At 38.1% G+C, this 27,994-nt stretch overlaps 1 protein-coding gene across 2 annotated transcripts; it reads left to right on the top strand.

Moving 5' to 3' along the window:
• RNF212B (ring finger protein 212B) lies at positions 1-27,888 on the top strand. 2 transcript variants are annotated; one of them, XM_077770410.1, is made up of 15 exons: positions 1-42; positions 1,844-1,944; positions 3,666-3,718; positions 4,112-4,186; positions 16,534-16,649; positions 17,273-17,333; positions 18,059-18,087; positions 19,065-19,111; positions 19,333-19,375; positions 19,536-19,596; positions 20,216-20,264; positions 24,625-24,664; positions 24,946-25,046; positions 25,305-25,366; positions 27,307-27,888. In XM_077770410.1, exons 2-15 carry the CDS (start codon positions 1,845-1,847, stop codon positions 27,370-27,372), a joined length of 903 nt encoding a protein of 300 aa, XP_077626536.1. In that variant the 5' UTR covers positions 1-42; position 1,844; the 3' UTR covers positions 27,373-27,888. The 2 variants fall into 2 exon arrangements, with proteins under 2 accessions (XP_077626536.1, XP_077626537.1); XM_077770411.1 differs by lacking the exons at positions 16,534-16,649; positions 17,273-17,333.
• The last annotated feature ends 106 nt before the right edge of the window (positions 27,889-27,994 follow it).

The following is a 27,994-nucleotide window of genomic DNA, read 5'->3' on the forward strand; positions in this document are numbered from 1 at the left end:
CCGCCATTTCCAGCTCTTCGTGAGGAGAACTGGATGATTTAGGTGAGATTCCAGGGCTTATGAGATTTTGGCGGTCAAGCGGGCAGGGAATGTAGTTAGAAAAGAATTCTTGTCTTGAGACTGCTAAATTCTCCTCACCCCTCGGAAACCGGCAAGCCTTGCTCTCACAAACCCTTAACTGCCTTTCTTATAAGGGCCAACCTATTTGATTAAAATTGTTGTTGCAGCCCTTATACAAAGTAGAGTATAGATAGTGGGGCCTTTTCAGCAATACTTCAGACTCACCTGGTAGAAGTTTGTGTGTATTGTGAGCAATAAATCAAAACCTAAAGTTCATGCATGGCTCTGTATAAAGCCTTTGCATTGAACTGATTATTCAGCAAGTTTTTTACTGTGAATCGTGTTAAAAATGTTAAAAGTGTCGTGCAAACTAGCCAGCATTCTTTTAAGCAAACCTCTCCATAAACTACTTAAAAACTTTTTTTAAAGAAAAACTTGGGTGGGGAAAAAAGTTACCTTCTGTTTCGATTATTTTCCTAATGTATTTTTAAAGGAAACCAAACTAATATTATAGTCTTAAATAACATATTCATGGAATTAAACATGTGAATTCATTATATGTATGAATTAATCACAGCTCAGTGTGTATGTATGAACTAATCACAGCTCATAAGCTCACTTATGTATTTTTAATATGTCAATTTCTTCATTTAAAAATCTTACAAAGTCACATTTACATAATTATGTATTTCACCAATTATATGGAATTAGTATTGACAGAAAATATAGGATGTCTGGGTGCCATGTCTAACACAAAGGCGAACCTGATGTGGTAGCAAGAACCTGACACAGGGAGTAAGAAGACTCAGGTTCTAATCCTAGAGCTGGCATTAACTAAAGATGGAACTTTGGATAAGTCATTGAATTTCAGTGAACATCAAGTATATCTTTTGAAAAATGATGGGATTGGGCAAAATGTGAAATTATTTTTGAAGCCCCTCCCAGATCTATGATTCTGAGTGTCTGTAGAGTAGAAGGGAAAGTGTACAAGCTGAGACAGCGTTATCATTCACAAACCATGTTTTCCTTATATAAAATATGTTCCAAGTGGCTAATATGAGAGCTTCTTTTATTTGGTCCAGTACTTCCTCCTTGTTCCATCTCACTGTACCACAGGGAGCTGTTAGGAAAGAAATAAACAGTTCTTTTTTTTTTTTTTTAATTTATTTATTTAGTTTGAGAGAGAGAGAGAGAGCACATGCAGGAGGTGGGGAGGCAGAAAGAAAGAGAATCCCAAGCAGGCTCCATGCCATTAGCACAGAGCCTGTTGTGGGGCTGAAACTTACAAACAGTAAGATCATGACCTGAGCCAAGATCTAGGGTCGGATGCTTACCTGACTGCCACCCAGGTGCCATGACAGTTCTTTTTTTTTTTAAGGTTGTTTTTTTTTTCCCGATTACAAATTGGTATGTGAATTAATCTAGAAAACTTGGAAAACAAAACAAAAAAAACGTAAAGGTGACACACACACAAATACCCATAATCTCACCATTAAAAAAACCTCATTGTCCCATTACTTTTCTAAATATAAATATATACATATATACTTTTCTAAATATATATTTTTTCTTTTTAAAAAATGGTAAAATAGAGTTTGCAGTCTGCTTTTTTCACTTCAGAGGTATATGTACTTCTTACAACCAACAAGAATACCCACAGTAATAGTGCCTACATCCCCAAAAGATTACAGAAGCTAAGCAAACATTGTTACGTAGATTTTGGAATAGCTATAATTATATTATGCTCCAGGGTATTTTTAATCTTTCTCTTTATCTGTTCCAGAATGGATTGGTTTCACTGTAACTGGTGTTTCCGAAAAGATGGAGACAATTTCTTTGTCACCAGCTGTGGCCATATTTTTTGTAAAAAGTGTGTGACTCTGGGTGAGTGACTTAACTGTTTTTAAATTCAGGCAAAAATATTTTTAACCTAGTAATAATTATTAGCCATTTCTCTGTGTGGCTTGGGATAAAAATCACATATTGGGCCAAAGGTGGTATAGATACAGTAGGAGACTGTTGATTATGGAAATTTGAGGTACTCATTAATAAAGAATGATTTAGCAAATGGAATATCTATTACTTGAACACCAGAAGGTACTTGTCAGTGTTTTGACAAGTAGCAGGGAAAGCCAAGGTTATCAGACGAATTAGAGGAAAGGGGAAAAAAATAACAGTAATGAATAGGAATTGGGGAAAGTTTGGTTGATAACAAGAGTCATTCTAATGGGAAGTGGTCTAGCTTGTGAAATTAATTTGATTAGAAATGATGATCATGATGATGGTGGTGGCGGTGGTGGTAGTGATACATTTGCAGTTTAAAAAATATTTTCCACATGTACAAATTTTATGTAGCCTTACCACAATTCCAGGAGGTAATTATTAGTAGACCCATTTTATAAATAAAGGACTAGTTCAGATAGGATGATTTGACCAAGTTCTTGCAGCTGTTAAGTCTAGAAATTAGACCTGAATTTAAGAGTTTTTTTTTTTAATGCCAAAATACTTACAAGGTATAGAAATAGCCCAGAAGAGGGATTTAGGATAGGGTGCTTTAATTAGGGAAGATTTCATAGAAGAGCTGTTGCCTCAGTAGAATTTTGAATAATAACTGGAGTTGCCAAGTGGATAAGGCAGGGAAGATCATTTTAGTTTAAGAGAACATCATGTGTAAGGGCATGCATACCACCTTATAAAACCATACTGCAGGGGACTGGTAGAGCATAGAGAATAAAGTAAGAAATGGTTAAGAGATGAGGCTGAAGAGGCAGGCAATGGACAGATGAGGGGAGGGTATTATATAGAAAACTGAAGGGCCTGAACTTCATCCTTCAGTGATGAAGAACTGGGGAAGTTTCTTTGTTTTGTGTTTTTCTTAAATAGAAGAATGACTTGTACTTGGCTAGCTCACTCTGGCAATAATATGGAGGGAAAGCTGGGAAAAGCCTTTAGTCCTCAAGGAGAGAAGAGTAAGGTTACTGGAGAAGATTTTTTTCTCTCTTTGGATTTCATGACCCTTTTAAGTTATGTGCTAATGTAACAAAACCATTTACTATGGTAACAGCAGCTCACCTTGAAGATGTTGGTCTTGGTAAAGCATACGTCATGTGATATTTTCTCTTGATGTGGCATTTATCTTAATTACTAGCACCACTACTAAAATTTCAACTTAAATGTTAGGAATTTTAATATTTACATCTTTCGGATTCGATTAATTAGAGAATGAGAGCAGGAGAGCTTCAGAGAAAGTTCCAAGAATATTAGCAAAGTGAGAACCGGGCAGGAGTAATGGAGTTTCTTATAGTACCTACAGTGTGCCTACTGTCAGGTAGGTGGGGAGAAAAAGAGCATTGGTACTCTTGTGTTCTTCCTATTACTCTCGTAAATGTACTCTAATAGTCTTTNCATCTGCAGAAGAAAATTGAGAATTTATAAAGAAGAAATAGGTAGAGGTACAGTGTAAAAGCCTTACTTGTCATCAACATACTAGTTTGGAAATACTGATTTTGAGAACAGAGCTCAAGATGTCCTTTCATAGCACAAAAATACTCTAACTTACCTCTTGCCCATAAGAACTGAACATTTTTTTCCCTTCCCCCACTTAGAAAAATGTGCTGTTTGTGGAACTGCCTGCAAGCATCTGGCTCTTTCTGATAATGTAAGTTTTTCTTCTCCTACCACAAACCATCTTATCCCATTCCTGGCCTGTGGGAAGTATATAAAGAGTACAGTTGATGAGTGACTAAGCACTGAAATTTTTAAAAAAGAAAGAGAAGAAAAAACACTTGCAGATGGCAATTGTTATATATTTTTTAAAAAGGGTAAACAGCAGACAGAATTGTTTGTGGCTGTTGCTATAGAAGCACGAGGTAAGGAGGATTAAAACATATAGTCTATATCTCCTAGGGCAGTCGTGAGCATCCTCATATTTAACATAGTGAAATAGTACCCTGTGCTTTAGGAAGCTGCAGTACATCCTTTGCCATATTTGCTGGTATTTTATTTCGTTCTGTTGTGGATATGCTCAGTGTTTGTCTTATTCTCTTTATAGCTGAAACCTCAGGAAAAGATATACTTCAAAAGTCCTGTGGAGACAGCTTTGCAGTATTTTAGTCACATCTCTCAGGTATGAGACGCAAAAGTGAAGAAAATCAGATTCTCCAGGCAAATTCTAATTGCATCTTTTTTTTTTAAATCAAAGATTCTCTTTAGACTGCATTTGTACACAACGGAGAGAATTGGCTGTTCTGTTTGCTTTCTTTCCTGATGATACAGATCTCAACAGTTAACTTTTTTACTGACCCCAAACCTGTGATAGGCTGTAAAAACCACTATGTAGCTAATATCCTGCCTTATACTTCCTGGCTATGGTAAGTAATTTTTAGGAATAAAGAAGGTTCTAAGAGATTTATCATCTTTAGTGCAGATTAATGAATCTTCTAAAAATTGCTTTCAAAAAAAGCAAAATTTTAAAAAATAAAAATAAAAATTGCTTTGGATATATAGGCCTGAACCTACAATCAGTGGATTTAGTGGGCTAGCTCTCAAATTTTTGCTTAAAGACCTATGTTGAAGAAGGGATTTCTTGGTCCCTGTTCTCATTTTTCAGTAACCTTTTTTAGTAATGCATATATATTTCATTCTTTATTTAGTGTTTACAGTTGGTTGCCTGAATTTTAGAAAATACTTTTCTTCAGGTGCCTGAGTGGCTCAGTTGGTTAAGTGTCCAACTTGGGCTCAGGTCATGATCTCACAGGTTGTGAGTTCAAGCCCTACAGTGGGATCTGTGTTGACAGCTCGGAGCCTGAATCCTGCTTCAGTTTCTGTCTCTCTTTCTCTCCGCCCTTCCCCTGCTTGTGCTTTGTCTCTGATTCTCTCTCTCTCAAATATAAATAAACATTTAAAAAATTTAAATATATTTTTCTTAACTTTTTAAAAATTTTTATTTACTAATTTATTTTAAATTTTATTTAATTTGAGAGAGAGAGAGAACAAGCAGGAGAGGGGGCAGAGAGAGATAGAGAGAGAGAATCCCAAGCAGGCTCCATGCCATCAGCTCAGAGCCCAATGTGGGGCTCTATTCCATGAACCATGCAATTATGACCTGAGTCAAAAGCAAGAGTTGGATGCTTAACTGACTGAATCACCCAAGTGCCCCAATAGTTTTCTTTCCCTAAAGCATGATATATTTGCATTTCGTTGACTTGGTCAAGAACCATAGGAATGTAGAAGGAAGTGGTGAGAAGACAGAATAGCCATTTGAGAGTTTCCAAATTGTGAAAACTTTGGTTTTCCCCTTTGAGTTTCCAGTTCTTTTTTTATATGTATACAAAAATTTTTTAACGTTTTATTTTATTTTTGAGAGAAAGAGAGAGTACGAGTAGGGAGTGGGGTAAGGGAAGAGAGAGAGGGAGACACAGAATCCGAAGCAGACTCCCAGCTCTGAGCTGTCAGCACAGAGCCCAGGGCAGGGCTTGAACTCGTGAGCTGTGAGATCATGATCTGAGCCATAGTCAGATGCTTAACCAACTGAGCTACCCAGGNCATGTTTCTTGAGATTTTATCACAGTTTTTCTTCTCCATTCCTATGAGTGTATTCTTTTCCTAAGCATAAAGATGATCCGTTGTCATATTCTGGCTGAAGATAGTAGATTTAATTTTTCTTTGTTGTCTCAGCCCTCAATTCTAACCCTGGTAATAAAGGAAGGAGGATTAGGCTTTCAGTTCATTCTGCTTTTAGCTGCTTGGGTGAGCCACCATATTTGAGATACTATTTAACATTATGGAGAGATAAAATCTAGCTGAGACTCAGGGAGAAATGAAAACAAGGTCACATGAACCAGAGAAGGAGCAGACCTTTGGTTAATAACTAAACCCAGGATTAGTTAATGATCAGTAGAGAAATTATATGTAGTCTGAATTCTAACCTGCCTAATCAAGGAGCCAATTACACATGGTCAAATAATCAAGATAAAATAAATGGAAAGGGCCAGTTAATCATCACTTTAGTGAAGGGCCAGTTTGGTAAAGTCAGCAATGTCTGAAAATGTGTTTTTCTAGTCTGTGAAGTTGAACAACTGATCCAAGTAATTTCTGGATTGCCTCATACAGGCTTCTGCTCAAATTTTTCTTCCTCAGTCAGAGTTTTACTGACTCTCATATCTCAAATGGTAGCTCCAGCACTGTCTACTATCTTACCCTGCTTTATTTTTCATCATAGCTCTTACCTCTAACATTATATACTTGTTTACTGTCTGAATCCTGCACTAAAATGTAGGCCCCATAAATTCAGGGATTTGGTAGGGTTTTTTTTATTTTTATATACCCAGCTCTTTGGATAATTTTTAATATGCAGTGGACACTCAAAAATTATTATATAAATGAATGGCATGTTGGTATAAATATCCACCTGTGTTTTAATCATCCCAGATCTCTATAATGACCTGGAAGAGCTGTTTTCTGCTGTCCTACTCCATGACCAATAGTTAATCACACTACCTGTTTTGAATTCTTACCTCTACATAAAACTATCTTTGGGGATTGGAGAGCACCTTATAGACCTGTGAGCTTTCTTCTAATCCTAGGTCATAGACTATACCCTTATCCATAACTAGCCATCTTTCAAATGCATACCACTAATGGTTCCTTCTTTGGTAAACCCTTACCTGATTCCTGTAGGCACATTTTTGCACTGACTTTTGTAATCCTATCCCACCTGCTCTTAACTCTGTGAAAGTGTTTTATTTGTTCTTTGTCTGTGTCTCTCAATAAAACAAAACCTTTAAAAGACAGGTATCAGCTTTGTATTGCCTAATGGCTAATGAGGTACCTGGTACAATTTAAGTAAACGAGAAATGTTTGTTAAATGAATGAATGCGCCTTAAGGCTGGAAGGGAGGAAGGGGGGGAGTGATTCATGGTAAGGTCAGTGAGAGGCTTGAACATATAGGAACTTGTAGGTCATGGTAGGGTTTTAAGCACAGAAATGTCATTATCTGATATATAATTTTATTTATATTTATTTAATTATTTATTTTTATTATTTTTTTTTAGTGTTTTTTTCTTTAATTTATTTCTGAGAGAGAGAGAGATAGCATAAGCAGGGGAGGGTCAGAGACAGAGAGAGATACAGAATCCGAAACAGGCTCCAGGTTCTGAGCTAGCTGTCAGCACAGAGCCCGACACGGGACTCGAACCAACAAACTGTGAGATCATGACCTGAGCCAAAGTCGGACGCCCAACTGACTGAGCTACCCAGGTGCCCCAATTTTTTATTAATGTTTTATTTATTTCTGAGAGAAAGAGACAGGCAGCATGAGCAGGGGAGGGTCAGAGAGAGAGGGAGACACAGAATCAGAAGCAGGCTCCAGGCTCTGAGCTAGCTGTTAGCACAGAGCCCGATGCAGGGCTCGAACCCACAAACTGTGAGATCATGACCTGAGCCGAAGTTGGATGCTTAACCAACTGAGCCCCCCAGGTGCCCCTTATTTATTTATTTTTTTAAATGGATGTTTATTTTTGAGAGAGGGAAAGAAAAGAGTGTGAGCAAGCAGGGGAGGGGCAGAGAGAGAGGGAGACACAGAATCCAAAGCAGGCTCCAGGCTCTAAGCTGTCAGCACAGAGCCTGATGTTGGGTTTGAGCTCATGAATCCATGAGATCATGACCTTAGCCGAAGTCAGACACTTAATTGACTGAGCCATCTGATATATAATTTTATTAAAAAATATTTTAATGTTTATTTATTTTTGAAGGAGAGAGAGACAGAGTGTGAGTGGGGGAGGGGCAGAGAGAGAGAGGGAGACACAGAATCTGAAACAGGCTCCAGGCTCTGAGCTGTCAAAGTCAGGCTGTGAGATCATGACCTGAGCTGAAGTTGGACGCTTAACCGACTGAGCCACCCACTGGTTTAAATTTTAAAATTCTCTAATTTTAAAAGAGCATCTGGCTGCTGAGTGGAGAATGGATCATAGAGAAGTTAAGAGTAGAAGCAGGGTGACTATAAAAGGCTATAGGAGAAATCTAAGCAATACTTCTTGAGCTAAAATGGTAGCAATAGAAATGGAGAGCAGTAGTCAAATCTGAGATATTTTCTAGGAAGAACTGTTGTTGATTTGGATGTGGAAGATGAGAAAAAGAGGGAAATCAAAGAAGATGTCTGGGTTTTTGTCTTGTACAGTTGAGTAAGACGATTGTACTCTTTACCAAGGCTGAGAAGACCATTTGAGGGAAAATACCATTTTGGATATTAGGTTATAGATGCTTCTTAGAACTCCTGGAAGAGAAATCACAAAGACAGATAAATTTACCATTTTGAAGCTCAGGACATAGGTCAAGGATGGAGCTCTAAGTACAGAGCTCATTAGGATATAGATAGTTTTTAAAGCCTTGGGACTAGATGAGATCACCCAGAGGAGCCCCTTCAAAATCCGGTGATTAGGTGGAAGAGGAAGAGAAGTTAGCAAAGAACAGCAGTGACTGAGAGGAAACAAGGAGAGTGTGATATCACAGGAAACTAAGAAAGAGAAATGTTTCAAGAAGAAATCATCAGTGCCCCCCCCTTCAGACATATATCCATTTGCTGACTTGATTTCTTCACTAATCTTCCATATGTCCCAAGCCAAACTCAGTATTCTTAACACCCTCCACCCTGCCCACCCTCCAATACACACAGGAAAATGGGCTACTCTTCCTGTTTCTATAATGGTAGATGAAAATCATTATCCACATAACGACCAAACCAGAAATCTAGGAGTCATTCTTGATTCCTTTTTCTCTTTGCATATCCAATCCATTATTAAATCATCTTAGTTCTGTCTCTCTAAAATACTTAAATGTCTCTACTTTATCTCTAGCCTTCTAGTTCAATCTATCATCGTTTCTCTCCTGAATTACTATAGTAGCTTCCTAACAGTTTTTGTGACGTCCAGTCTTTCCTTTTCCTATCAATTCTCCATATCAAGGCCAAGAAATCATTCTAAATATAGGTATGATTAGTTCATTTCCCTACTTAAAACTATTCAAAACAACCATTGCTTTGAGAATAAAGTCCAACGTTTAATATGGCCCATAGGGCCAGGCCTGCTTTGGTCCCTGCTTATCCCTTTAGTCTCACCTCTTATCCTTTCCCTCCAACCCCAATAATACAGACATATTGATTATATTTTAATTGTTTATATAAATAATTTTCTTTCTTGCTTCTGGACCTTTGTACATGCTGTTCCATCTGTCTAGAAATTATGTCCCCAAGCATATATAGGGATAAGTACACACAGTACCTACAATATAATACCATATTGCCATATTGTATTATAATTTTCTGTTTGCTCATTTGTGTTGTCCTAGGAGGATGGGGCAGTATTAATATTATTCATCTTTTATGTAACCTCCTAACACAGTACCAGGAACACAGTAGGATTCAGTAAATATTTTTTGAAAGAATGAATAGAATAATCTTTCTATTATTTATTTCTATTAAAGAAAAAATTGAGGTTTTCCTTTAATATAGTATATGAAGCATGGTAAGGGGGTAATACTGGGAAAACTATTGAAGTAGAAATATTGAGACCATATCTGCCTGCTATCTTGTAACTGTTTCTTTGAACCATTCATATTCCCTCACATGTAATGTGAAATAATAATACTCATTTTAGTTCTTATAAAGATCAAGTGAGATAATGTTATGAAAGTATTCTTAAAGTTGTAAAGTACTGTATTAGTTTAAAGAATAATGTGGAGGTTAAGCATCTGACTCTTGATTTCAGCTCATGTCATGATCTCACAATTCATGGGCTCAAGCCCCACATTGGGCTCTGCACTGACAGTGTAGAGCCTCCTTGGGATTCTCCCTCTCTCCCACTCTGTTCCTCCACCACTTGTGCTCTCTCTTTCGGTCTCTCTCAAAATAAATAAATGTAAAAAAATTAAAAATAATAATGTGGAGTGCTCGCTTCAGCAGCACATATACTAAAAAAAAAATAATGTGGAGAACTCATAGTAGATTCTGGAAAGTCACAAAGCTACAGGAAAATAATCAAAGATCATATAAGTAAAAAGAAGTTTGTATTTTTAAATTATTTTCAAAGGGAAGTATAAAATACCTGTCTACCTTTTAAATATCAGCTTTATAGACATGTACCTTATGTACTAAATTTACCCCTTTGAAGTTTGCGTTTTAGTGATTTTAGTATATTCACATAATTATGCAATCACTACTACCTGATTTCAGAATATTTTTATTACCCCCAGAAGAAACTCTCTATCCATCAGCAGGCACTTCCCAAATCCTCTCCACCCTCCCCAGCCCTAGGCAATCACTAATTTACCTTCTATCCCTGTAGGTTTAACTATTCTGGACAGTTTATAAGTATGGAATTAATGTGTGATCTGTTCTGACTGACTTCCTTCACTAAATATGATGTTTCTAAGGTTCATCTATATTGTAGCATGTATTAAGACTTCAGTAGCACTTCACTCCTTTTTTTTTTTTTTTGACCAAATAATATTCTGTTATATAAATGGGTATATGTTTCATGTATTCATTCATCAGTTGAGAGACATTTGGGTTGTTTCTACTTTTTGGCTATTATGAATAATTCTGCTATTAACATTTGTGTGTGAGTTTCTGTGGGGGCACATATTTTCATTTTTCTTGGATATATATGTAGCAGTTGAATTACCAAGTCAAATGGTAACTCTATGTTTAGCTTTTCGAGAAAATGCCAGACTGTTTTCTCAAGTAGTGGCACTATTTTATATTCTAAATATAAACACTAACCTGCAGTGTTTGAGGGTTTTGATTTCTCCATATTTTCACCAACTCTTATAAACTCCCATCTGTTTTTTATTATAACCATCCTAGTGCAGTGAAGTGGTATCTCATTTTGATTTTGTTTTGGATTCCTCTCTTGACAAATGATGTTGAGCATCTTTTCCTGTGCTCACTGGCCATTTGTATGTCTTCTTTAAAGTTCTACTCATGGGTGCCTGGGTGGCTCAGTTAGTTAAGCGTCCAACTTCAGCTCAGGCCATGATCTTGTTCATGGGTTTGAGCCCCACATCACGTTCTGTGCTGACAGCTCAGAGCCTGGAGCCTGCTTCAGATTCTGCGTCTCCCTCTCTCTCTACCCCTCCCCAGTTTGTGCTCTGTCTCTGTCTCTGTCTTTGTCTCTCTCTCTCTCTCTCAAAAATAAATAAATATTTTAAAATGTTTAATAAAAATTCCCTAATCTTATCCAGTAATCAGAGTTCACATTTCTGCAGCTGTTCATAATTATTTTAAATAATTTGAATTGGGTTTCAATAAGGTCTATATAGTTCAGTTGGTTGTTAATGTCTCAAGTTTCTATTTAACTATAAGTTTCCTCTCGTTTCTTTTTTATTAGTACTGAAGAAAATGGTCTTTTGTCTTATAGAGAGTTTTCCCCAGTGTGGATTTTGCTCATTTTATCCCTGTGGAATAATTTAGTAATGCTTGTTTGTGCTCTGTATTTGCTTAATCAGAATCATTTGATTGGGGGTGGGTAGGAGGCAAGACTACTTTATAGCAGTGTTGTGCTCCACCAAGAGGTACATAATGGTCTTCTCTCTCTTCTTTTGTGTGATGGTAGCCAGTGATGAACTTTACATTGATCCGTTAAGTAATTAGGAGTTGCAAAATGCTGGAGTGTCTGGGTGGCTCAGTTGGTTGGGTGTCTGACTTCGGTTCAGGTCATGAACTTGCGGTCTTTGAGTTCAAGCCCCATGTCAGGCTCTGTGCTGAGAGGGCTCAGGTCCTGGACCCTGCTTCAGATTCTGTGTCCCCATCACTCTCTGCACTCCCCTGCTTGCACTCTGTCTCTCTCTCTCTCTCTTTCAAAAATAAATAAACATTAAAAAAAAATTTTTTAAGGAGTTGCAAAATGCTAATATTTAATTCTATCATTCCTATCTCTTTTTTTTTAGATGGAATATGTCCATAAAGAGAAAATTCATTTTCTCAACAGTATGATTACCTTGAGATATAATTTAAAATACTAAGACCTTTAGGGGAGTCTGGGTGTCTCAGTTGGTTAAGCGTCCGACTTTGGCTTAGGTTATGATCTCACAATTTATGGATTCAAGTCCCTCATCAAGCTCTCTGCCATCAGCACAGAGCCACTTTGGATCCTCTCTCGCCTTCTCTCTCTGCCCCTCCTCCACTCATTCTCTCTCTCTCTCTAGAAATAAATAAAGTTAAAAAAATTACTAAGACCTTTAGATACTATGAGGGAGTCAGTTTCATAAAAGATAGATGGACAAACCAATAGGTTTTGAGAATCAAAGGTAGATAATGAGTTTACCAATGCCTTTGAAGTAAATTTGTAAAACTTAGCAACATCTTGGGACACCTGGGTGGCTCAATTGGATAAGCATCTGTCTTCTACTCAGGTCATGGTCTCATGGTTCATGGGTTCAAACCCTGTGTCAGGCTCTGTGCTGACAGCTCAGATCCTGGATCCTGCTTCCTATAATGTATCCTCTCTCTCTCTGTGCCCCTCTCCTGCTTGTATTCTGTCTCTCTCAAAAATAAATAAATATTTTAAAAAATCTAAAACTTAGCAACATCTTTACAAATATTCAAAACATTAAAATTGCATGGGAATATAAATCTTCAACTAAAAAATCCTCTGTCATTTAAAAGTAAGACTTAGGAAATCAATTCTTAGTACAAAAAAGTTGGTCAAGATCATATTCATTTCCATAGTATATATCAGTTTTTATAAACAAACAAAAATCTTGTTTTAAAAAATAATTAGCAAAATGTACACCCCACATTGGACCAAAATATCTTATGTCCTATCATAATAAACTACCAAGCTTCCCCTTCTTCTATATCTTTTAGTGGTTTCTCCCTTGCTTTCTCCAGGCTCTGGTCATTAACTGGACCTATTTCAGAACTGAAGTTTTAAAATACTGTCTTCAGCAAATAAAGTAAAAATTATGTTCCATGTTACCAATTCTAAAAGGAGTGAGAATCCAGAGCCTGAAGACCAGAATACCCTTACCTGGTCCTAGTATGGAAATACAGAAAAGGAATCTGGGTCTAGAAGTAGGTAGTTTCATACATTGTTCCAATAAAATAAACAGCATTTAATACTTGTCATCATCTAGACAGCATTTATGTTATCAACAGAACTACTTTTATTACTATCTGTTCTATGTTATTAACAAAATAATCCCAATTTAGAAAATAAGTAAGTAAAATTTGTCCTTCTTTAGGAAAAAAAAAAGAAGCCAAACTTTTTTTTTTAATGAGGCTGAGGAATTTGAATGAGATAGAGTAGTGAGTTTGCTAACAATCAAGATTTCTTAAATACTGAAATACATTCCTGAGTTAGCTTTAGAATCAATTTTGATGGGTATATTCAAAATAGGCTAAACATTTGTTCTCTAGCATCAGGCAAAAGCATGTGTTCCTCTCCTATAACACCTCTTGCTAGTGGTTGCTTTCTGGATTTGTCTTTCCTCTTCTTGGAATGGTCAAATCTAGGATTCGCGTTTCAGTTTTTGGGTAAGTAGGCTTGCTTAGGTCTAGGCAAAAGGCCCTACTAAGTCTATTCTGGATTCCTGGAGTTGCAGAAGGGGGATCTAATTCCTATGTACAGAGTGGGGGAGGTGGGCAAGTCTGGGAGAGGAACAGGCAAAAGAAGTTCTCAATCAAAAGAAAAAACAGAGAAGCTTGGCTAGGTCAGTCGGCTTAGCATCCAACTCTTGATTTTGGCTTTGGCCATGATCCCAAAGGTCAGGGATAAAAGCCTCACTTCACTGAGTATGACTGAGTATGGAGCCTGCTTAGGATTCTCTCTCTCTTCCTCTCTCCCTCTCTCTGCCCCTTTCCCTCTGCTCATGTGTGCGCATGCTCTCTTTCTCTCTCTCTCTCAAAAAACATTTTTTTAAAATAAATAAAGAACCAACTTGATAATAAACTATTTGTAAAAAAAATAAAAAATAAAATAAATAAAATAAATAAAGAAAAAACAGATCAAAGTTCTTTTAGCTCAGAAAAAAACACATGGTGGTGAAGTTGGAAGTATGGGGAAAACTGGAAAATTAGACAGATTTGCTATTGATTTGAATTAAAGTACAAATTAGGGTTGGATAAATTCTTCTTCCTCAAGAATCTAGAAAGACAACACAGTAATGTGTACTCATGGGTGCTTATCAGGAGGGGAGTAGTTTAAATCAGTTTATTTAGGGGCGCCTGGGTGGCTTAGTCGGTTAAGCGTCCAACTTTCGCTTAGGTCATGATCTCACGGTTCGTGGGTTCGAGCCCTGTGTCGGGCTCTGTGCTGACCTCCAGCTCAGAGCCTGGAGCCTGTTTCAGTCTGTGACTCCCTCTCTCTCTGACCCTCCCCTGCTCACGCTGTCTCTCTCTCTCTCTCTCTCCTAGAAATAAAACAAACAAACAAACAAACAAACAATCAGTTTATTTAGATGGCAAAGTGAGGGACTTAAAAGGAGAATTCTTTTTCTCTTCTTTCCTTTAAAACAGCCATCTGTCATGTGTTCTAGTTCGAGAGGAGATTCCCAATTGCCCCTTATCTTTTTCTTATCCTTTTTGAGGACTGAGCTTGGTAAGTTAAAATGATTAACTTTTTATGAGACAAATGGGACCTTTGATGATCTCTAAGGGAAGAATAACTGGTCTATGGGAGGATTTAGGTTTTCTTGGCCCAAGAATGGATTAAGATGTTTGGGATACTGTCTCTTAGCTAAACATTACATTTATCTGTAACATCTATTGCTCCCCAACCCCTCGCTATTTTAGGTAACTCCTGGGATTCTGAGCAACTTTTCCTATATCTTCACTCCTCAAATTTTCAAAAGTTAACACATTTTATTTTTATGAAAACAACCACTTAAAAAAAAAAACTGTGGTGCCTGGTGATTCACCTGGTTAAGCGTCTGACTTTGGCTCACGTCATGATCTTGCAGTTCGTGAGTTTGAGCCCCACATCAGGTTCTATGCTGACAACTCAGAGCCTGGAGCCTGCTTTGGTCTGTGTCTCCCTCTCTCTGTCCCTCCCCTGCTTGTGCTCCATCTCTCTCTGTCTCTCAAAAATAAATAAAAAATTTTTTTAATGTTAAAAAAAAACTAAAGAAAACTATAATGAAATCTTAATTAGAATTAGTTTAGTTTGCATGTGAGTAGAAAGGAAAGAGGGTAGAGGCTATATAAACTTTTTTTAAAAGTTTATTTATTTATTTTGAGAGAGAGAGTGAATACAAGCAGAGGAAGAACAGAGAGACAGGGAGAAAGAGAGAATCCCAAGCAGGTTCTGCACTGACAGAGCCCCAATATGGGGTTCGAACTCCAGAACTGTGAGATCACAACCTGAGCCGAAGTCAAGAGTCGGATGCCCAACTGACTGAGTCACCCGGGCGCCCCTATAAACTTGTAAGTACAATTCTGTAGTAAGGTGGTAAAAGCAACTCACAAATTAGGTGAAAACAAAAAGTTTTCACTGACAAAAGTACCAAGATCTAAGGAAGGACCTTAGACAAAGGTTTATAGTCTGAGTAGGGAGGAAACAGATGAGACATAAACACTGCTGTGTGTTCAAAAGTAGAGCCTGACAAAGCTAAAACACTTTCTAAATATTAACTTTTGCTCTGATTCAGTAATCCCCTGATAGGCACATCAGTATATCAAATGGTAAAACAAAGCAAAAGATAAAATTATTTGCCCATGCCCAGAAATAAAATTCAGGAATAGGTAATCTCCTCCTGTGTTTCTTTCTCCTTTACTATAGCAGCATAAACAGGCTGCAAGTGCCACGTGTGTGTCTCAGGGAAAGTAAATTGGTTACCAGTGCTCTGTAATAGCTAGGAATGTGGAAGCTGAGTCCAAACTAATAGTAGACAGGTTAGATTAGAACCAATTCTAAGCTTAAAAACCTTTTTGAGTATCACTCTTCTTGTGCAAAATGAAAGATTGTAATTTTAAAGGGCCGTTCTACTGTGCCTGAATATTCTCATGAAGATATTGAGAAGTGGGGCATCTGGGTGGTTCAGTCAATTAAGTGTCCAACTTGGGCTCAGGTTATGATCTCATGGTTCTTCGGTTCTAGCCCTGCATCAGGCTCTGTGCTGACAGCTCGGAGCCTGGAGCCTGCTTCAGATTCTGTGTCTCCCTCTCTGTCTCTATGCCCCTCCCCTGCTAATGCTAGTCTGTCTCAAAAATAAATAAACATTAAAAAAAATTTTTTTAAAGATATTAAGAAGCCATTATTCTGGAAATGAGAAGCTTTGGCTTTCCCTAGTGCCGAATCCTCTAGTTTTGGGGAGACATGAGTTAGACCAGATGCTCCAGAAGAAAATGATCATTAAAGGATGAATTGGTAGATTTCCCTTTGTTACCAGAAGTAAGGGGAAAGGAGTTATGGGTGTGTGTGTGTGTGTGTGTGTGTGTGTGTGTGTGTGTGTGTGTGTCAAAGACCTATTTTTGCCTAGTAGGTGTGGAGTTTCCAGAAGAAACAAACAGATCTCCTCATCGCCTTTTATAAGCATAGAATTACAAAGTTAGAAGCAGCCATGCAGGAGGCACAGCAGACGGTGATCAGCCAGGAAAAGTAAGTGACAAATCAAATCACCAGGGAGCTTTTTTTCTTTCAGAGAACCTGCAGCCCTATGGTTGCAAAGCCTCAAAATTGCTCTATGTGTGTTTATGTTTGTCTTGAGTAAATCAGATACGTAATTTTTGGTCCCCTCAATCTCCATTTTGTTTTTCTCTTTCTTCTCTCAAGGGGCTCTCCTCACCTTATAGATTTCCTCTTGTACTTCCTTGTCAAAAATTGCTTCTTTGGGGAAATTGGGCATAGCTTTTCAGTATAAAGATGAGAGACAACACCTCAGATGTTACCTCTAGGGAGGGCATATTTGGAAATCTTAAGCTAAAAGATGGAATCCTTGATGGAAGTTTTCAGACAGCAGCAGGCCAGGGGTGTGTGTGGCAGGGAAACGGAATTGTGTGTAAACTCCTCTGAAATCATACCAAGTGACTGCTTATTTTGTCCACCTGATTCTTCTGGCCATCAAATTCAGCTCCTGGCTCCTGAATCCCTAGATTTCTGATATAAATATCTTGTACAGTGGCAGGCATCTCTCTGTAAGCATTAACTAGATGTTAACAATAAAAAACAGGGTTTTTATCCCATTGACCCGCTGGAGATGATTATTTCCATCTTTTGCCTAGAGAGCTGTCAGTCTTAAAGAAGGAGAATGGAGAACTGAAGAAATTTCTTGCCATCCTAAAGGTGAATGATACAGATTTTCCTTACTATTATTTTCTCTCCTATGTTTCCCATATATCCAACTGACTATGTAGAATACTGTTTCATAACCATTTTTTCACATCATAGCACAAATAACTGATAATATTTGTACAAGTACACTCTGGTAAATAGTTGAGGCCATAGAAGACCTTGGACTGAAAGTATCAACATGTAGCACTGTTAACCCATTCTCGAACATCATTGAGTCAGGGCATACCATTTGGGAAGCTCTCTTATGGAAGAAACGTCTACTGTAACTTCAAAATTTCTCTTTAAGAATCCCAAGACTACTCAGGATCCTTCCTCTTCCTCCAATTCAGCTCCATTTCCTAGACGTTTCTTTCTTCCTAAGAATTTTCTTTGTATTTATATAATTTTCCTATTGATCCTACTCCTGAAACTATTCTAGCACATTGTATCCTGCCATTTTCCTTTCCCTCCTCCATGGACTCTCCATATTTTCCCACATATATCAGTCTCTAGGATTCCCAAAGTGTTTTTATGAAGAGTAACTAAATTTTTATTCTGCCAAAGCTAGGGAAACATTGCTGCTGTTTGTTGTTGTTGTTGTTGTTTTATTTTTCCTACCAGGAATCTTAGCAACAACAGCTAGAGGACATTGCAGCTTAGTTATCTAGCAAGTAGCAATTCATTGGTTAGACTCCTTGAGCTGCAGCTTCCTTCATTCCCATTTTTTTCACCTACAGGAATCTCCAAATTGGTACCAAGGAAGCAGGTCAGTTTTATCAGGCCCCATTCTAGCCCTGTTTGAAAATTGTTATTCTTTCTTGACTCTTGGCTGCAACACCTGTGTGGGCTGTAAGGTGGAGGAAATGGTTTATGAAGTTATCTTTCACTTCTCCAGTTACTCACTGAAAAGTGCTCAAGTAAAGTCTTGAATGTAATGTTCACACTTATGAAATCCTACTTATCCTTCAAAATTCAATTCACATGTCATTTCCTCTGTCAGGACTTCATTAGGCAGAGTTCAATATTCTATTATTCATTTATTCAATAAATATTAAGTGCCTATTGTTTATCAGGTACCACATTAGGTGTTGGGTGCACATCACCAGTTAGTTTAATTGGTAATGTCCGTACCCTACCAACTATTAAATGATTTTTTATCTCAGCCCTGTTTTGGTGTGTTAAGAAACATGGCTCCTGCATCCACCCACAGAAGTTACAGTCTAGTGTTTTTTCATGTTTCCGTACTTCTGATGTACCAATTATAATACTTAAACATTGCTTTTACTTATCTTTATCTCTCCAACCTCTCACATATAGGAACCATATTCTAGTTGTATTTTTAATCTCAGGATCTAGGACATATAAACACTAAATAAATGCTTGTTGGAGAGATGGATGAGGGGATGGAGGGAGTAAGGGAATGATGGATTTATGTATGGATGAACAGATGGATAGATACATGTAAAATTGAAAGTACTTGGTAGGCACTGAGGAAAACAATAAAGGAGGACTTCAAAATTTCTACTATTACAGGCAGTAGTGAAGATTTCACTTAGGAAATTAGAGAGCCAAGGAGTCTCGTATGGAAACTTTGCCTCCATATTTTGTGGTGATACCTGTAATACATGATAGCAAGCAATTTGTGTGCTCAGAGAGTAAGCTGTTATTTCTATAAACAGTGATCTTATGGATCCTCTTAGGGGCAGTTAACTTCTGCTTCTTTTTTTTTTTTTTTCCTTTCAGGTCAGCCACACCTCGACCAGTAGGCATTACTTCTCCATCACAGTCAGGTAATGAACATTTTTTGCCCAGATATCTGTGTGAGGTGAATAAATATCCTTTTCACATATGGAAGATAGTTTCCTCTCAGAGACTGTAATGTGATTTTTCTAATCTTGTGTATGATATGAAAAGATCATACAACCAGATATCCACTTGTGACAGATCGGCTAGACAAGGCAGGGCACACCATTAATGGCAACTTTTCATACTTCACTTTATTCTTTTTCAGTTACTCCACGACCAAGTTCTCAGCATAGCAGCCAAGTGGTCAGGTGAGTACAGAGCCTACACAGCCATACTAAAACTGTTGGCAAGAGTTGGAATATGAAAGAAATACCTACATATGGCAGAGATAGGGACTAAAGAGACTTTAGGTCTACATAAAGTTTAACACCAGGTTTGTTTGTTTTCTTTCTGTCTCACCTTATACAGTCGGTCCTCCTCAGTGGAGTCTGTCCCTTACAGAATGTCTGGATTTAGTAGCTTGGGACAAGTAAGTAATACTTACCTTCTCTTCCCAGAGAAATCTTTGCTTTGCTAAATGAAAGCAGGAGTGCCGGGGTGGCTTAGTCGGTTAAGCATTCAACTTCAGCTCAGGTCATGATCTCACAGTTCGTGGGCTTGAGCCCTGCGTCGAGCTCTGTGCTGACAACTAGCTCAGAACCTGGAGCCTGCTTCAGATTCTGTATCTCCCTTTTTCTCTGACCCTCCCCTACTTGCACTGTCTCTCTCTCTCTCTCTCTCAGAAATAAATAAAAACATAAAATAAAATAAATGAAAACAAAGATTTATGGCAAAAATATTAAGCTTATGTTGGTTTTGGTATAAATTATCTGATGCCATGCCTGACTTTTCTTTTGGCAATGCAGACCTGATGTTAGAAGCTAACACAGAGAATAAATGGGGTAAAAGTAGTGGGAATGTTTAAGGATTGAATTAACAGTAACAATTTATTTTGGAAGTAATAAAGTGTGGATCCTCCTTGGACTAATATGCCCATTCTGGGAGAACAACATATGGGTCAATGTGCAGACATAGAGAAATAGCAAAGAATATTGAAGCCAGAGAATGGGGATATATTTATTAATTGATGTTTATTTTTTGTCTATCAGGGAATCAGAGGCCTACAAGGAAGAAGTACTCCCAGAGACTCATATATTGGTGAGAAGGGGGTCGGGAAAGGGTCAGAACCAGCATATTCTGTACAGATACCAGCAGATTTCCGGTTTTCTCTGCATGTATAATACCATTATGCATTTTCTGTGCATAATATAAAGCAATTTGTTTTTTCCAGACACTGATTCCAGGTATCCAGAGATATATTACTACTTTATATCTGTTCTCAAACTGATAAGGAGAAACTTTTTTTGAGCTATAGAAAGTTATTGAAAACCTCTGGTCAAGAGATAGGGGATGGGCCACCTGGGTGGCTCAGTCAGTTAAGGTCTTGATCTCACGTGAGATCAAGCCCTATGTCAGGCTTTCTGCTGACAGTGCAGAGCCTGCTTAGGATGCTCTCTCTTCTCTCTCTCTCTCTGCCCCTCCCCTGCTTGTGGTCTGTCTCTCTCAAAATACATAAAGAAAGAAAGACAGAGATGGGATAACTGGAGTCAAATAGATTTGGATTTTTAAAATTGCCACAAGATGGCAGTAGAAGTTAGGTCTAAAAGGTGCCAGTTGTGTTAGCCTGAAGGGGAATCAGGCTTCTTCACTGTGTATTAAACAGAGTAGTTTTTCACTACTCTATTCTATATGTCTTATGACTACTTTGTTCCTCACTTCCTCCATTATCCCTTCTTTTATGTTAAATATTTTCTAGTGCACCATCTTAGTTCCCTTGTTTATTTTACTATATTTTTAAGTTATTTTCTTGAGAATTACAATTAACATCATAATTAATAGCAATATACTTCAGATTAATGCCAAGCAGTTCCAATAGCATACAAAAACTACACTTCTATATAGCACCATTCTCTCTCCATTTAATTGTGCTGTTATGATAAATTACATCTTTATAAGTTGTATACTCATCAACACAAGGTTACAGTTTTATACAGTTGTTTTTATAATCAGATAGCAGAGGGGCATTTGATGGCTTAATTGGTTGAGTGTCCCACTTCAGCTCAGGTCATGATCTCATGGTTTTATGAATTTGAGCCCCTCATCGGGCTCTCTGCTGTCAGCCCAGAGCCCACTTCAGATCTTCTGTCCCCCTCTCTCTCTGCCCCTCCCCTGCTAATGCTCTCTCTGTCAAAAATGAATACATATTTTAAAAATCAGGAGAAAAAAATTACAAACAAAAATACACTTGCACTTTTATATTTACCTATGTAATTGCCTTTACCAGTGCTCTTTATTATTTCTTCGTGAAGATCTGAGTTACTGTCCAGTGTCCTTTCAATTAAGCCTGAAAGGGGGTGCCTGGGTGGCTCAGTCAGTTAAGTGTCCGACTTCGGCTCGGGTCATGATCTCATGGTTTGTGGGTTCTGGCCCCATGTCAGGCTCTGTGCTGACACCTCAGAGCCTGGAGCCTGCTTCAGATTCTGGGTCTCCCTCTCTCTCTGCCCCTTCCTTGCTTATGCTCGGTCTCTCTCTCTCTCTCAAAAATAAATAAACATTAAAATTTTTTTTGAAAGCCTGAAGGATTCCCTTTAGTGTTTCTTGTAAGGCAGGTTTGATAGTGATGAATTCTCTCAGTTTTTGTTCATCTGGGAATGTCTTAATTTCTCCATCTTTGATGTTTATTTATTTTTGAGACAGAGAGTGAGTGTGAGCAGAGGAGGGGTGGTTGGTGGGGCAGGAAGAGGATCCCAAGTAGGCTCTGTGTTGACAACAGAGTCTGATGTGGGGCTCAAACTCACAAGTTGTGAGATCATGACCTGAGCCAAAGTTGGACACTCAACTGACTGAGCCACTCAGGTGCTCCTTTCTCCATCTTTGAAGAATTGTTTTGTTGGATTTAAAATTTTTGGTTGATAGTCTTTCTTTTAGTATTCTGAATATGTTATCTGCCAGTGTTCTTGCCTCCCTGGTTTCTGAAGGAAAATCAGTGCTAATTTTATTGAAGATCGCTTACATATTATAAGTGACTTCTTTCAAGTTTCTTTTTTTTTTTTTTTTGGCTTTCAGTAGTTTATGATGTGTCTGGGTGTGGATGTCTCTCTCTCTCTCTTTTTTTTTTTTTATGTTTTTATTATTGAGAGACAGAGTATGAGCATGGGAGGGACAGAGAGAGGGGGAGACCCAGAATCTGAAGGAGGCTCCAGGCTCTAAGCTGTCAGCACAGAGCCTGACGCAGGGCTTGAACTCACAAACCAGGAGATCATGACCTGAGCCGAAGCCGGACGCTCAACCGACTGAGCCACCCAGGCTCAGGGATCTCTTTAACTATATCCTGTTTGGAGTTAGTTGAGCTTCTTGGATGTGTAGATCAATTTTTTTTCATCTAATTTTGGAAGTTGTCAGTCATTATTTCTTCATATTCTTTCTGCCCTGTTCCTTTCTTTTCTTCTAGAACTCCCATTATGCATATGTTGATATACTTGACGGTGTTTCACCAAGGTCTCTGAGGCTCTCTGTTCATTTTTCATTATTTTTTCTTTCTCTTCCTCACATTATACAATCACAATTAGCTTCAAATTTGCTCATTGTTTTCTTCTATTTGTGTGTGCTGATGGGCCCCTCTAGTGAAATTTTTATTTTAGTTATTATACTTTTCAGTTCCAGAATTTATATTGGTTCTTTTAAATATATGTTTTCTTTATTAGTATTCTCTATTTGTTGAGACACCATTCTCATGCTTTAGTGCTTTAGACATGGTTTCCTAAAGCACTAAACATATTTAAAATACCAGATTTAAAGTGTTTGTCTAAAAAAAGTCTAGTCTGGGCTTAGTCCAATGTCCGGGCTTCCTCAAGGACAGTTTCTATTGATTGATTTACTTCTTTACATGGGTCATACTTTATTTCTTTGCATACGTCATAATTTTCTGTTGGAAACTGGACATTTAAAATAATATAACAGAGCAACTATAAGAATCAAATTATTCCCCCTCCCCAGGGTTTTTTGATGTTGCTGTTTATGGTTGGTTAGTGACTTTTTAAAACTAATTCTATAAAATCTGTATTGTCAGGGCACCTGGCTAGCTCAGTCAGGTAAGCGTCTGACTCTTGATTTCGGCTTGGGTCATGATCTCATGGTTTGTGAGTTTGAGCACCACTGTCCGTGCAGAGCCTGCTTGGAATTATCTCTCTTTCTGCCCCTCCCCTGCTCACGCTCTCTCAAAATAAGCATATCAACTTAAAAAAAAATCTGTATTGTCATGTGAGGCCACCAAAGTCTCTATTCAGTTAGCTTAGTGGTCAGCTAATGATGGGACAGAGATTTCCCTTAAACACCTGGAACCAGTAAGTCTCTCAGTCTTTACTGAAGGATTCTGCATGTGTGTGTTGGGGTTCAGTTTTAGCACTTAGCCAGACAATTGACAACTGTGCCTTAGCTTTCATCCTGTTTGTATGACCTCAAGGTAAGAGATTAAGGCCTTTTCAGGTCTTTTCTGAGCATGCATATAGTCCTGCACATGCACATGGTCTAGATCCCAAGACTGTCTTGTTTTCAGAGTTCTCACCAACTCATTCCCCATCCCTTCCATCTATTTTTTGGTTAGCCTACTGTTTGCTTCAATTTGTATTCACATCCCCAGGCAACCCAAAGGAGTGCTTCTAATTGTTTACAAGAAACACTCCTGGGGAAAAGACTTTTCATACATGGTAAACTCTAAGCTCTAAGTCCTGATGAGTTTGTGCACCAGGTTAGGTCATATAAAGGCGGTCTTGCAAGTAGAGTCTTTCAGCAAATCACTGGACAGGTCAAATGATCATTCTCTGGGAATGAGACTGAGAGTTCCAACCCCATTCCATCCCCGCAGTGACTGCCAGAATGTTGGTTTTCAAGGCAGGCATGGAGATAGAGGAGAAATGGCAATGAAGCAAGTTAAAATGCCACAAAATTCACTGTTCTTACTTTTTCATTTGGATATTTTTTCTGGAATAAACATTCTCCAGACTGCTGCAAGCCTTTTGTTATGTTAATTTCCGGAGTTCTGAAAGAGTTGATTCTGACCATTTTTGCCAGTTTTCTCTTTCCTCTTATGGAGAAAATTTTTGGAGGTCCTTATGCCACCATTTTTGCTGTCACTCCTAACCAATTTAATGACCCTTTGTCTTTAGTCATTCTTCCTAGTAATCCTCATCTTAGAGGGGAAACCAAGGCACACATACATTAGGGCACATCAAGGCATTAATGGATCCTGGCCCACAAATTCATGAGACGGAGGAAAACACCTTTATGAGACACCGCTAGGTGATTTGTGAGCTTTTTCACTTGTTATTTTTCCCTAAGCCTAACATATACACTGAAAATCTTTGGTCCCCAATTTCTTTGCCCTGGCCCCAAGTATACCTGAATGAATCTCTTCTCCAGTTCATGGGTTCTCTCACAGGTTGACTTTTATGTTTTCCAGAAACCCCTTCGCCAGCTTCTACTCATAGCCTATCTTATAGGTAAGTAACACTATGCTTCCTTTTACTTGGAATCTGTTCACATTGACACTTTGCCAACACCCCTGGGGTTATTTCTACTGGCTGATACCACTAACATTTATAAATCTACCTTGTAAACAAGAGAGCATTGAATAGTACTGTCTTATATCATCCCAATTATTTTTAGTTGCAGGCAGGGGATTTGTTTCCTGTGTTGTCTAAATACATAGGCTCTCCCTTTAAATATGCTTTTTATCTTTACCTTCATTTTCTTTGCTGATGCTTTTATTTCCCCTTCTTAGGCCTTCACCCACCTCTTCTGGACAGGGGATTTTTTCTTTCAGACCATCCCTAAATGGTGGGGATTCAGTCCACACAAGAGCCCTTACCCCCAATAATTCAGGTATGTTAAATGTCATTCCCAAAGAAATGGAGCTTCAACCATTGACATCTATACTAAAATGAAGATTTTCAAGGTGAAAGAAGTTAGGGAAAGAATGCATTTATAACCTGCCTCTCAAATTGCTTAGCTAAGTCTTTTTCCCTTTTGAGTAGTGTTCTACAGATTAAGACCTACCTATTTAATCCCTGACCTGTAAATAACATTGTCAAAGAACTGCCCAAGGAAGTTGTCTTTCACCATTCCAATTCTGTCCTTCAGGTCAGAGGGAAAGCAGAACCCCACTAGAGAGTCTTCCTGGTTTCCAGCTACCAGTCCAGCAGGTGAGCCCTGGCTAGTTAACTTGCCTGTGTATAAAAAACTTACAGGGTTGGGCCTGTGCACAACATACCTTTTTGGTCTCCTTTAAGGTGATACAATGTAACCAGTGGAGAATGATACGGGTTTCAAGTGTGGTAACCAAATGTTCACAATTTTCCAGAATGGTCTCAATTTCAAAGATTCTTTCCTACTATCAGATTAGCTTCCTGGTTTGGGGTTTAAAAATTAGGTCACATGGTAGTGAATACCTTTAAACTGAAAGATCTTAGCCAGTGTGCACTAAGTGCATAGACACAACTGACATCCCCAAAAGTTCCATGAAAGTATTTCAGTGGAATATATCTTTTGGGTAGAGGTACTGCTTGAACTAGGAAAAGCCACATGAACTTCTCTAGAGATGGTTAGAATAATGCTTTATAAATTTATGGGACTATGATATGTTGGCAATAAGAGGAAGAAGGCATGGGAATAAGAAGGGAGGTTTGTAAAGGAGCTCTACATGCAAAGTCCAGTCTTGCCTTTTAAGTTAACTTTTATGGCCCAAGTTTTGAAGATATTTAGGCTCTTATTCCATGCCAAGGTCCTATTGAGCCCAAGGACATACTAAGGTAGGTAAATATTTTGCTCTCATATTCCAAATGCCCTTTATTTTCATTGGCAAGAAATTAGGGTCTAAGCTCCAAGAGGGAACACTGAGGAAATAACATCCCTGAGATCCTTACAAATGGAGGGATTAATGTACAGATGAAAAAAGACTTAAGGGACATATAAATCATCTATAAACATATGGTCCCTATTGGATCCTGATTAAAACACACACACACACATTTACAAGAAAGTTGAAAATTGAACACCTATTGGACATTGACATTTTCTTTTTTTAATGTTTATTTTTATAAAAATTTTAACGTTTATTTATTTCTGAGAGAGAGAGACAGCGTGAGCAGGGGAGGGTCAGAGAGAGAGGGAGATGCAGAATCTGAAGCAGGCTCCAGGCTCTGAGCTAGCTGTCAGCACAGAGCCCAACGTGGGCCTTGAACCCACAAACTGAGATCATGATCTGAGCTGAAGTTGGACGCTTAACCGACTGACCCACCCAGGCACCCCTATTTTTTATTTTTTGAGAGAGGGAGAAAAAGCACACACATGCGTGCAGCAGGGAAGGGGCAGAAAGATGGGGACAGAGGATCTGAAGCAGGCTCTGAGCTGACAGCAGGGCTCGATCTAACTCACAAACCATGAGATCTTGACCTGAGCCAAAGTCAGATGCTTAACTGAGCACAGAGGCACCCCGATATTAAGGAATTCTTAACAGTTTTTGTATGTGGGCGTAATGCTATTGTGGTTGTTTTTAAAAATAGTCTATCTTTTGGAGATACATACTAAAATATTTAGAAATAGGGGTTAAGGGATTGTCTGGGTTTTGCTTTAGTATATAATCTAGTGGAGATGAGGCAGAGAGATAGAAGAAATGAAAAAAAATTGGCCCTGAGCTATTTGTTGAATTTGGGTGATGGGTACTCATCAGTCTATTATACTACTTCACTTCTGTATTTTTTGAAAATTTCAATAATAAAGTTAAAAAAAAAAAAAAAGCTATTTAAGTGCCACCTCCCCAGGAGCATAAGAATCCTGCCTCACTGGTAAGCACATTTCGGCATAGTAGTCCTAGGTTCCAGGTCTTCAAAGTAGTTCTTTAAATACTCTGCCTCATCATCACCATAAGCCACTCAGATGTTGTAGAAAGTTCCATAATTAGCAACAAAGCTTTTGTCACAGATGTATCAGATCTTAGTACAAATCTTGGAACCGTTATCATGCAATGGAGAAAATCACAGTGGTGATTTGCTCTCTTGATAAACTTCATGAAGTGGTTTGAGAGGGCCTTATTTGCCCTTTTTGTTATAAATGCCCATATCTGCCTTTCTGCTCTCTGCTACAGACTCTCTACGAACAGAGACAGATGGGATTAACCAGAGCAAGAGAGGTATGGACTACTTCCAGATAGATCATCTTCAAGGTCTGATCCACACATATTGCTTAAGAAAGGCATATAGCATTCAATATTCATTAACTGCGATGACCTTGGAAAATGTTTCCCTGTGTACCCTTATCTGTTTTGTTCTTTACCATATACACCTTATTTACCTCCTAGGAAAATGATCAGCATTATATAAGGCTAGTTCTTCAGGAAGATGCTTAGATCTCTCCCATACTCATATGTAGCTCTCTCATTTCCTACAACTTAAACAAAGGTTGTAAAAACAATTCTTGGCTCACTGGAGGTGGGAGATAATATACTTAAGTATGTTTTATTTCTAGGTTTCATTTTGTAGCTTTGGATATATTTGCCTATTGCCAAAGCTAATAAGCAACAACTCTGTTCCTTGTCCTAATTTATTATACTGTTTCTGTTTGCCTATTGTTTCCTCTATGCCTAGTTAACTATGTTGATTTTCCTTTCTGTCTGATAACAGCTAGAGACCCAGACTTTAAGCTTACTAAAGTACACAGATAAAATAAAGATGTCCTTTTATTGTTATTGCAACTCTATTGGTATTATATTATAAGCTCTAGAATGGTGGAATGGGCAAAGAACACCACCAGTGAGATGCAACACATGTTCTTCT

The sequence above is a fragment of the Crocuta crocuta genome, unplaced genomic scaffold, assembly GCF_008692635.1.
Source record: "Crocuta crocuta isolate KB4526 unplaced genomic scaffold, BGI_CrCroc_1.0 scaffold175, whole genome shotgun sequence".
Taxonomy (NCBI): domain Eukaryota; kingdom Metazoa; phylum Chordata; class Mammalia; order Carnivora; family Hyaenidae; genus Crocuta; species Crocuta crocuta.